General features: G+C 33.0%; 1 protein-coding gene and 1 pseudogene across 2 annotated transcripts; both read left to right on the forward strand.

The window, feature by feature from the left end:
* The first annotated feature begins 1,152 nt into the window (after positions 1 to 1,152).
* LOC146950646 (uncharacterized) lies at positions 1,153 to 5,013 on the forward strand. The gene is made up of 4 exons (XM_085746587.1): positions 1,153 to 2,773; positions 3,257 to 3,429; positions 3,525 to 3,679; positions 4,424 to 5,013. The coding sequence occupies exons 1-3, from the start codon at positions 1,153 to 1,155 to the stop codon at positions 3,660 to 3,662; spliced, it is 1,932 nt and encodes a 643-aa protein (XP_085602713.1). The 3' UTR covers positions 3,663 to 3,679; positions 4,424 to 5,013.
* A 1,724-nt stretch (positions 5,014 to 6,737) lies between these two features.
* Positions 6,738 to 11,595, forward strand: LOC146950647 (uncharacterized; annotated as a pseudogene). The gene is made up of 5 exons (XR_015027654.1): positions 6,738 to 6,992; positions 7,909 to 9,556; positions 9,920 to 10,400; positions 10,919 to 11,091; positions 11,188 to 11,595. The product of XR_015027654.1 is annotated as an uncharacterized LOC146950647 (transcript).
* The last annotated feature ends 434 nt before the right edge of the window (positions 11,596 to 12,029 follow it).

Raw genomic sequence — 12,029 nt, forward strand, 5'->3', positions numbered from 1 at the left:
TATTTGACTAAGTTTTTTATTTCTTTTTTTGGTCAGGTTGACTAAGTATGAACAATCGACTGTGTGAATTTTTTTTTTTTTGACAAAACTGTGTGAAAATTTAATATTGACTACATATGAACAATTGACCATAAATAAATTACCGTTGACAAAGTTATCATAGAAAAGTCAAATAGAGAATTGATGTCTACAAATGATTGATTGAAGGTGTAATATTTTTTGCATTGACTATTTCCTTTTGAAGATAATTGACTATTTTTTTGAAAGGTATGTTGACTGTATATTCATACATTCACAAAAAAAATAAAGTCAATTCATAAAAATAGCTTAATTTGATATGAAAGGAAAAATAGAACCAAATTATTATTAAAAAAACAACAATAAAAAAAGGAAATTATGGAATATTATTTATTAAATAAAGAACAACAATTAAAGTGAATATAATGGAATGTTATATAAGAAATAAACCGCTAGCTCCCACTCACAATCACACTCTTCTCTCAAAAACTGTCTCTAAAATTTCTCTTTGAGCAAACGGTCATTTCTCCTTCCTCCGAGACAAGAGGACCATCATCATCATCATTGTAAGAACCATGTTTCTTTTTTAATCTTTTTTATTTTTTATTTTAGACATTTTGTTAATGGTAATTGTTTATTATTAATTGTTAGTTATTTCATCATTTTTGAAACTATGAAACAACCTTATCATTAGTATAACTCAACATTGTATGATATGTGTCAGAAAAACATTATAATGCTGTTCATGTTTCATGTTGCTTTCTTTTAGTCATATGTAAATGGTCCTTGCTAATACCAAGTGTTTTGATTTCCCTTTAAAATCAAATAAATATTCTTACCTAAAATGCTTCATATTGCAGGGACATTTTTATATTTAAGTCTTTCTTTTATTTGTTGGCAATGCATATTCTTATTGATTTTTCTATAAGTGTTTTGATTTCGGGTTAATAGAACATACCCTTCCAGGTTAATTGAACACTACCTATACCTTTTTGTTGCGGCAATTTTCATGGAAACAGTCTTTTTTTTAGAACCTTGGTAATTATGTAGTATCACTTTGATTATTGATCTAGGAATTTTTAAAGAAAGCTTCTTGATTTTGGTTTTGTCTTTGTTTTTTCTTCCCAGGGTTTTATGTGGTGTTCAAGAATGTCTGTTAAGAGTTCTGATAAGTCAAATTTTGATGGTGTTGGCGGTGATAACGGGCGCTTAACTTTAAAACGCTATACATCATCTGAGAAAAATACTTGGCATTCAAATGTGAGGAACGCGGTTTCCTATGATGACGCTGATTATGACGATGATCTCCCTTTGTCAGAAAGGTTATCCCGGATGTCGAATTTGGGAGCATCGAGTAGTAAATGTAATACTATTACAAAGCCGGTTAAGAGACCATTTGATAACAACAACTCCTTGCAAAGTTCTGTTAAAAAATCAAAGGTCACACCATATGATAATCAAGTTAAAGATACAAGAAAAAATGATACTCCTTTGTTGAGGAAAATTGCAATGCCAAGCAAATCTGCTGAAAAAACATTTTCCTCGCTGACGGAAGAACTTGCATTTGTAGAAAAATCATTTGAAGAATGCAAAAAGAAGAGGCAAGTAGAAGAGGATAGATTGCACTCCATACAGAGAGATATTGAGGGGTGCTCCAAAGATCTTGAAAGGATGAAAAAGGAAACGAGTTATGTTGAAAGAATTTACGAATCTCACAAGAAAATGCAGGGAAAAACAGAAGAATTTCTCAAGGATTTTCTTGTAAAGCAAGCACAACTCTCTTTGATGGACGACATGATTGGAGAGCGCAAGAAAGAACTGAAGACAAAAGAGACAGAACTTTGTCAAATCATGGATAACATTGATAAGGTCCATAAAGGGAAGGGGTGGGAACTCAAGGCTTTTTCCCACAGAACTACTGAATGTATTTTGGAACTTAAGACCAAAGAGAAACTGATTGAAGCAATGAAAAAGCAAATTGATGAACAGGCAGAAAGATTAGAGTCAGAAAGGATGAAGTTTCTGAGGGTAATGCAATTAAGTAAGAATGATCAACGTGCTCAAATGATGGACTATGAGTCAACAAATAAGCAATTTGAAGAGCAGGTTAAGGAGATTAAGTTAAAAGAGAAAAGCTACAGAGAACGAATGGTGGAGCTCGAGTCAAAGGAGAAGCTCTTTAAAGGCAGTGTAAACAAGCTCAAGTTAAAAGAGAAGCATCTTGAAGGCCAAGTGAAGGAGTTCAAATCAAAGGTGGAGAAATTTCTTTGCCAGATGAAGGAACTTGATTCTGAAAAGAAGCATGTCGATAGCCGAATGAAGGAGCTGAAACTAAAAGAGATGCGATTAGAGGGAAGAGCGAAGGAGATTGAGTTAAACGAGGAGGAACTCAAATGCCGATTAATGGAGTTTGATTCAGAAAAGGAGAAATTCCAAAGCATAGTGAAGGAGCTCGAATTAGAAAAGAAGCAATTTGAAGGGCGGTTGAAGGATCACTTGTCAAAAGAAGAGGAATTCAAAGCCCGAATGCAGAAGCTCATGCGTTTCGTAAGCCAAACGGAGGATTTTAAATTAAAAGAGAAACAAAATGAAGAACGAGGGCCAGAGCTTGAGTCAAAACACAAACAGTTCAAAGTACATGCGAAGGAGATCGAGCCAAAAGAGAAGCAGTATGATGGATGTGTGAAGGATCTTGATTTAAGAGAGAAACAATATGATGCTTTAATTGAACCATCCGATGAGGAAGCATATTTGGGTAAATGTTCTTTTTCATTTAGTTTTTGAAACAATTTCATTTAAACTGTTTTTTAGTGGTGTAGATGTTTTCAATTATCCGATCTACCTATTTTTATATAAAACATCTTTAATTTGGCTTACATTTTTTGCTAACTTGAACATTTTTGTAAGCTCTTAATCACAACAAATTTTTTGTTTTCGCCGCCATGAGCATGTGGTTTATTTACAATATTATGGTAATGCTAAAGAAAGATATCAACTCATTTGTTAAGAGTTAATTGACATAGTGGTTAATGCATGGAAATGAAATAGACTTCAAATTTGCCTTTTTATATGCATCTCTTCTATTTTCCGAACGGTTTGACAAATTTTGAACTATTTAGTCCAACCTAGTTCATTTTTTTCGTTTACTAGAACTTATTTTATAGCTGTTTTTGTCAGTTTGATGAACTGAAATTTCATTAGTCGGTTTGATGAACTGAAGTTTTCTTAAACCTTGCAGTTTTTGTTGAGAATCTTATCGAGAGACAGCAATATGATGAAGCTGTTAGATTCAGCCGTGCATATAGCTTCAGCAACAATAATCAATTAGTTGATCTCTTTGAAGAACATGTGCAGAATCTAAAACTAATTTCCGAGAGTAATTGCAAGGAAACCAACTCTATTGAAATTAAGGTTCTTATTTTTTTCTTATTTAATTTATATTTTATGAAACATTCCATACTAATAGACCTTCGTGATAGTTATAAATACTTTGAACGTTTTCTCAGGACAAGGCCAGAGGTCAGGAAGTTGCTAGTCTCGTAGCTGTTATACAGTGCATTATAGATAGCAACCTAAAATTCAAGGATTTACTTAACAAGATTCACGCTCGTATTCTTGAGCTAAGGAGACAGAGAGGCAAATAGTGTTTTTACCGGAACCGGTGAGTGTCATCATCCAATATGCAACAACCTAATATGTAAAGATATGTGGTCTGGTAGTGGAAATGTGCTAACACGTTCTCTTGTAAATGAATAAACAAGATTGTTGTTGTTTCTTACTATATGTCTAAAATGTTTAATTGGAAAGAATAAAATTCAAGATCAATTAACAGGGTCATCTATATCTTTGGCTTACTATTCTTTCTTTCTATTGTATATTGTTTGTTTTTAATTTCTCAAAGGCTTAAACGTGATATGCATAAATGTTTTCATATACAAACTAGCTCTTTAGAGTACATGCCACACTTTTGTTCGCATTTTATATAGTTAGCTTCATACCCTTGATACAAAAGTTGTCCAAGAGTTATCTCTCATTTATTCAGAGAAAATTAAAATCTTGGCTAATGCTTGGAAAATGAAATGGACTTCGAATTTGTATATCTCTCTTTAGTCTTTATGTATACACTGTTCTATTTTTTAAAATGGTTTGAAGTGTTTAATTTTCTTCGTGTAGTATTTTTGAGTAATTATTTAGCTCAATCTTAGTTTTAGTTGACACCTTGCAAATTTTGTTTAAAATCTTATCTGGTAGCTGCAGCATATTGAAGTTGTTTGATTCATTTGTGCATATAATAACTTGCCCTACAAGAATATAATCAACCATTTGATCTCTTGCTAGAACACATGCAGAATGCAAGAAAACCAACTCTAATGAAATCAAGGTTCTTTTCTTTTCCACATTGCAGGAAGGGAGACAATGCTGTAGTTATTCTGCTCGAATAACTGATCAGAATCTCACTACATATTGAACCTCATGTAAGAGATGAAGCAACGAAGCTAGCTCTTAAATTGAAATCTAACATGAAGATACTGAAAATTTGGTGGCGATTCTGGGTTTTCTACTCCTTTCAATTTATGGATTGGCCCCTTCTTTTGATGAAGACGACGTTTTGAAGGTTTTTTGGATTTGCTTCTCAGCACAAGATAGCAGTAGAGCTGTTTGAACTCTTGGTTTTGCAGATAGCTTCTGGTATGCTACTTGAGAAATGTTGTTTCAGACACCAGCTATTATACTTATTTTCTTCTCACTTTAAATTTGAAGAGTAGGTTACATCATGATATATACAAATATACTAAGATTAATTTTAGCTGTTTGGTAAAAAATTGACTGATATGTAATTTGCATCATCATTTGATGCAAATGTTTCATTGTGTTTCTTCCAACATTTCTGTCTCATTTGTTAAGAGAAATTTTGTATCTTGGCTAGTACGCGTGGAAATAGGCCCAAATTTTTGTATCCTAGCTTGGAAAATGAAATAGACTTCAAATTTAATATATCTCTCTTTACTATGAACTACCGACACTCTTGGAAATAGGCCCATCGCTGTGTCGGACACACGTGGTGGTCGGACACCTGCACAATACTCGTACTGTCAGACAACTTAGAAAGGCACACCCCAAATTTTTTTCTTTGATTTGACACACCTTGCTCACACAAGTTTTCCTTTTCAATTTAGATATTTTATAAATGATTTTCATATTTTATATAATTAATTATATGCAAATGAATTAACAGGATTATCTCTCTCTATTAAAGGCTAACCTCGATTTGATACTTGGCTTTGGTTGACAATGTATATGTTTGATAATAATCAGATCAGATTTTCTGTAAGCAAAGAGCCTTTTACCACTTGAAGCTTTGGTCAGCAAAAGCATAGCTGAGCCAAACCTAAACATTTCTTCTTGTTTTTTGTTTCAAACCCACAAACCAAAATCTTGTCTTTTAGGGGAGAATTATTGTTGTGTTGTTTATTACTATTTTGTCACTCAAATTAAAATTACACATGAAGATAAAGAAAGGGAACAAAATTGAGGTATAGTACATTATTTTTTCGTAACCAAACCAACCAAATGATACAAAATATGGTAAAGATCACATGTAAAGTCAAATTAGTAGCCTACATAGATTTGATGTGATGCTTAGCTAGGTGTAATATTATTATCGTTTCTAGTTATTTTAGGGATCAAACTCAACTTTATACATAAATTAAGGGGACTAAATTGAACTTTCAACACAAGTTAATGGTGTTTCAAAAAGAAAAAAACACAAACACAACTCACCACTCTTTTCACTCAACCACAAAGTTGTTGATAAGTTGTTGATTCAATTTTTTTCTGGTCCCTAGTTTTTTAGTGAAAGAAACTCCACATTCTCTTTAAGTTTTCTTCCTCTTTCACTCATGGAGGAGGGGTGATTTTAGGTCAATTTTTGACCTAGAATCACCCCATTTGCATCTTTTTTCCCTTTCTTTCAATCTAAACAAGTGATTTCCACATATCAGGTTTTTCTTTCGTGTTTTTTCGTGATTTCGTCGTCTTAGTGCGACGTTGTGTTGTTCGTCGTTTTGTGTGGCGTTGTTTGATTTCGCATCTTTTGTTGTGCGGTGTTCGTTTGGTTCATATTGAAAGATCAGCTTCAGACAATCACAAATTCAATCAATGATTTGGGCATCAACGTTGGAGATCCAGAAGCATGGGTATTCTGGTGATTTAGATTTTACCATATTATTTGTAGGCATCTTGCCGTTGTATGCTATTAACTTGGGTGCTGTGAGTTTGTTCGCAGATTCACCCTCTATGTTTTTAGCGATGTTGATCATGTTATTGTCTCTGATGTATTCTATCAATTTGAATGAATGAATATCCTTTTGTTTTTGTAAAAAAAAAAAAACACAAGTTAATGGATTAAACTGTACTTTCAAAATACACCTCATATGCCACATGTGTAATGTAAGAGCTAACATTATTTACCATTAATTTAACATAAATGACCAAACTACGCTAACTTATATTAGTTAATGGGTCAACTTGATTGATTTTAAATTAACGGACCAAATAAGTATTTAAACTTAATACTAAATATTATTTTAACAAAAAATTAATAATGAATATTTTCTCTATTAATTCAAACCCAAATTCTCATTCATACAATAACGAACACAATTAATGTAATTTTAAAATTTAAAAAATGAAACAAATGTTTGTAAAAAAAAAAAAGTACAATAAAAGAGGATAGGATTGAATATATTTACTTTTTAGTATAAAAAACAAGGAATAGGAAGGCAAGTTTTTGCCAATTGAAGTATGGTTTTTGTTGGTCCCACAAAAACACTGCCTCTCCCTTCCTTCCTCCCACAGTGCCACTACGCCATTTCTTCTCTTTGACCACCCACACTCAGCAGAACCAACTTCTTTCCTTTTCACCTTCCCCTTTCTGTTGCATTTCTTTTTCATCATCATCATATTTTCTAACTGTAAGTAAGAACCACATTTCTTTTCTTTTTTTTAATAAATTTTGTTAATGTTTAATGTTTGTTTCAACTATGTTCATGTTCATTTTTGTAACCACCAACATTATTGTTACTAGGTGTTTATGATTTTGTTAATGGTTAATGGTTTGTTTCAACTATGTATATTTTTGTAACAACAAAACAACATGGTCACTATGTGTTTATGATTTGGGTTTGTTTTTTGAAATTTCCTAAACAAAGCTTCTTCTTTTCAACATCATCATCATGTATTCTAGCTAAAAGAACCACATTTCTTATCTTTTTCCTCTATATATTTTGTTAATCGTAGTAGTAAATGTTTGTTTTATTTTTGTTAGTGAGAGGGTTTCAAAACCATTTTATGCTTTGCGTCAATACAATAGGATCACTGTGTTTATGTTTGATTTTTTTTTTTTTACCCTTGTTTTGTGATTACTACATGTCTATTTCCTTGGTGTTTATCATTTTGAACTGTGTTTATGCTTTGTGTCAATACAATAGTATCACTGTGTTTATGTTTTATTTTTCTTGAAATTTCCTTAACAAGGTTTCATTTTTATGTGGTCTGTCTGAGTGAATGCCATAGTTGAGAAATTGATTTTAAGGGTTTTGCTTGTTTCAACAATGTTCAATTTGAAACCACCAAATAAACTTATCAACATTGTTATTTGTTACTACTAGGTGTTTATGTTTATTGTTGTTTTCTTTTATTTGTTGGCAATGTATATATGTTGTTACTTGTTAGAATGGTGGATACTGTTTTCACTTACCTTTGTTTTTCTGATTAGATTTTTAAATTTATATTGTCTTGGTGTTTATCGTTTGAAATTTGCTTTTGGAAGGGTACTGTAGAAGTTTCTTAAAGGAAGCTTATTTATTGTTTTTTGGTTTTTTTTCACAGGCTTTTCTGTGGTGTGAAGGCTACTGTTGAAAAATGATTTTTAAGGGTTCTGATAAGTCAAAGTACTGTGCTGTTGGTGGTGGTGATGATGGCCGTTTCACTTTTAAGCGGCACACATCATCGTCAGAGAAAATTACTCGGCCTTCAGAAGTGATGGATCCAGTTTCTTATGATGATGATGATGTCTCTTTGTCACAGAGGTTATCCCGGATGTCGCATTCTGGAACATGGACTACCAACCGTGATGTTCCTATTAAGAAGAGGCATAATACTGCTCCATTGTCATTGCCAGTAAAGAGACCATTATTTGACAACAGAAGTTCCTTGAACACTTCTGTTAAGAAATCAAAGGTGTCACCTTATGATAATCAACGTAAAGATAAAGACGGTACTCCTTTGTCGAGGAGCCTGGCAATGCCAGTTGGTAAATCTGCTGATAAGTCACATTCTTCGCTGAAGAAAGAATTTGCATTGGTAGAAAAATCATTTAACGAATGCAAAAAGAAAAAACAAGAAGAAGAGAAGAGATTGCAGAAGGAAGAACTAAGGACAAAAGAAACAAAACTTCGTCCACTCATGGATAACATTGATAATGTCTATGAAGGGAAGAAACAGGAACTCAGGGATCTTTCTCAAAAAATTGCTCAATGTACTGTGGAACTTAAGACCAGAGAGAAAGAGTGCGATGCAATGAAAAAACTAATTGACAGACAAGCAGAAACATTAGAGTCCGAAAGGAAGAAGTTACTCAAGGTAACCCAATCAAAAAAGAATGATCCACATGCTCAAGTAAAGGACTTTGAGTCAATGAAGAAGCAAACTGAAGAGCAGGTTAAGGAGCTTGAGTTAAAAGAGAAAAGGTGTGGAGAACGAGCAATGGAGCTTGAGTCAGAGCAGAAGCTCTTTGAAGGACGTGTAAATGAGCTGAAGTTAAAAGAGAAGCAACATGAAGACCAAGTGATGGAGTTCAAATTGAAGGTGCGGAAATATCATGGCCAAATGAAGCAGCTTGAATCTGAAAAGAAGCATTTCAGTAGCCGGGTGAAGGGGCTGGAATTAAAAGAGAGGCAATATGAAGGACGAGTGAAGATGCTAGAGTTAAAAGAGGAGCAATTCAATGGCCGAATGAAGCAGTTTCATTCAAAAGAGGAGCAATTCAAAGGCCAGGTGAAGGGCCTTCAGTCAAAAGAAAACCAACTTTGTGTTCGTGTGAAAGAGCTCGAATCAGAAAAGAAGAAATTCGAAGGACGGTTGAAGGAGTTCCAGTCAAAACAAAAGTTGCTTGAAGACCAAGTGAAGGAGATTCAATCAATAGAGAAGGAATTTGAAGACCGAGTAAAGGAACATGAATCGAAAGAGGAGGAATTCAAAACTCGAATGCAGGATCTGAAGCGTTTTGTAAGCCAAATGGATGATTTCAATTCAGAAGCAAAGCAATTTGCAGGACGAGGGAAAGAGCCAGAGTCAGATGACAAGAAATTCAAATTACATGAGAAGGATCTTAAGCCAAAAGAGAAGCAGTTTGAGGGATGCATGAAGAGTCTTGAGTCAAAGCCAAGTAAATTTGATGGAAAACTGAAGCGGTCTGAATTAAGAGAGAAACAATATGATGCTTTAATAGAACCATTCCATCAAGAAACAGAATTGGGTAAATGTTCTTTTTCATTTAGTTTTGGAAACAATTTCATTTCAACCATTTCTTTCAATATTGTTGACATTTTTAATTACCTGATCTACCTAATTTTGTTAAAGACATCTTTAATCATTTTAATGTTGTAGGTCTTAGTCAAGTTGAAAATATTTATTAATTTTCATATCACACATTGTCATTACTAATTTGGATTATATTTTTTTCTTTCTAGAACATTTTCAGAAGCTTTCAAACACAATTTTTTTTCTCCGTTTTAGTGGTTTATTTATAAAAAATTTCACCATAGTTTACCGTTTCTTCAATAAATAACGAGAAAGCTAAGATATATGCTACCTGATTACACAGTTACATCGTATACAGGTAATCAATTAAGTCCCACCATTGATGAAAGAAGTTTGATGTTGCTCCCATGTGAGCTAACTGATGAACTTGAGTTGTCTGATGATGACATTCTAGGTAATCTGCAAGGATTATCAGATCCATCGAAAGTTATTTTGGATATAATACAGAACCCCATTATTAAAAAGTGTAAGATAGGAAAATATGCAGTAATTATTGATGATAGCCACATTCTTCTGCTCAAAGAACTGAGGAAAATCTCACCTAGTATTAGACCTCATGTAAGAGAAGAAGCAATGAAGCTAGCACTTGATTTGAAAGCACATAAGTCAAAACACTGAAAATTCAGCGGCAGTTCTTGGTTTTCTACTCCTTCTGTCAATTTATGGATTGGTTCCTTCTTTTGATCAAGATGAACTTTTAAAGATATTTGGACTTGTTTCTCAGCACAACATCGCTGTAGAGCTGTTTGGGGCCATGGGTTTTGCTGATAAAATATCTGGCAAGATATCTATAATTTGCCTTGTTTTTCTTTCATATGGTGTTATGGATCACCACATTTATACACATGAAAATAATAAGTTGAAAATATATTTCCATCTGTGTTTTCCCATCGAGAAGTTAGGACAATTCTTGTTTAAATGTGATAAAGTCAAATACTTACATTATGTGGAAAAACTATGCATGATTTATAATACAAATATATTAAGGTTAAGATACTAGTTCTAGGTAGGAAATTGAACTGATATGCTGGCTACATACACTTGATGCAAAAGTTTCATTTTGTTTTCCCAATATTTCTCTCTCATCTGTTAAGAGAAAATTGACATGTTGGTTAATGCTTGAAAAATGAAATAGACTTCAAATTTATGTCTATTTATATGTATGTCTTCTATTTTCTAAGCGGTATGACAAAGTTTGAACTCTTTAGTCCAATCTACTTCGTTTTTCGTTTACTAGAGCTTACTTTATAGCTGTTTTGGTCAGTTTGGTGAAGTTAAATTTTCTTACACCTTGCAGATTTTGTTGAGAATCTTTTCAAGAGACAGGAATATGATGAAGCTGTCAGATTCAGTCGTGTGTATAACTTCAGTGACAATAATCAACTATTTGGTCTCTTTGAAGAACATGTGCAGAATCTAAAGCTAATTTCTGAGAGTATTTGCAAGGAAACTAACTCCATTGAAATTAAGGTTCATTATTTTTTTCTTATTCAATTTTTATTTATGAAACATTCCAATTTTCATACCCTTTCATGATAGTTATAAATACTTTGAATGTGAACTCAGGAGAAGGCCAGAGAACAAGAAGTTGCTAGTCTCGTAGCTGTTCTACAATGCATTATAGATAACAACCTAGAATTCAAGGATCTACTTAACAAGATTGACAACCGTATTCTTGAGCTACAGAGAGGCAAATAGTGTTTTTACTGAAAGAATGAAAACTCATGAGCAATTAACAGGGTTGTCTCTATCTTGGGGTCACTATTCTTTCTTTCTATTGTATATTGTTCATTTTTTATTTCTCAAAGACTTAAATTTGATATGCAGAAATGTTTTCATATGCAAACTAGTTTTTTAGAGTACATGCCACAGTTTTGTTCGCTAAGTTTATGTAATTAGCTTCACACGCTTGATGCGGAAGTTCTCCAAGAGTTATCTCTCATTTATTCGAAGAAAATCGAAATTTTGGCTCTATTTAGTCTTTATTTGTCACAATTTTATTTTTTGTGTGGTCTGAGGTGTTTTATTTTCTTCCCCTAGTATTTGATGTTATTATTCAGCCCAATCCCAGTTTTAGTTAAACTAGAACTGATTTTATGGCAGAAACTGGTTAGTTTTGATAAAGTGAAATTCTGTTGCAGTTTGTAGATTTTGTTCAGAATCATATAAGAAAGTAGCAATATATTGAAGATGGTAGATTCATTTGTGCATATTATAACTTGGCCTACAAGAATAAACTATTCGCTCTCTTGCGATAACACGCACATAATGCAAAACTGAACTCTGAGAGCAGTTCCATGAAAACAAACTCAGTTGAAATCAAGGCTCTTATTATTTTTCTTATTTAAATTCTAGTTTATGAAACATTCAATACTCATACACCTGAATGTTAGTTGTAAATAAGTTGA

The sequence above is a fragment of the Medicago sativa genome, chromosome 2, assembly GCF_051527215.1.
Source record: "Medicago sativa cultivar Bolivia chromosome 2, Bolivia_mono, whole genome shotgun sequence".
NCBI lineage: Eukaryota > Viridiplantae > Streptophyta > Magnoliopsida > Fabales > Fabaceae > Medicago > Medicago sativa.

What these genes read in the sequence shown, in the direction of transcription:
- LOC146950646 (XM_085746587.1), top strand. Translation starts at nt 1,153, where the DNA reads ATGTGGTGTTCAAGAATGTCTGTTAAGAGTTCTGATAAGTCAAATTTT. An exon ending in CGATGAGGAAGCATATTTGG is followed by an intron (nt 2,774 to 3,256) that starts GTAAATGTTCTT and finishes TAAACCTTGCAG; the next exon opens with TTTTTGTTGAGAATCTTATC. An exon ending in CCAACTCTATTGAAATTAAG is followed by an intron (nt 3,430 to 3,524) that starts GTTCTTATTTTT and finishes ACGTTTTCTCAG; the next exon opens with GACAAGGCCAGAGGTCAGGA.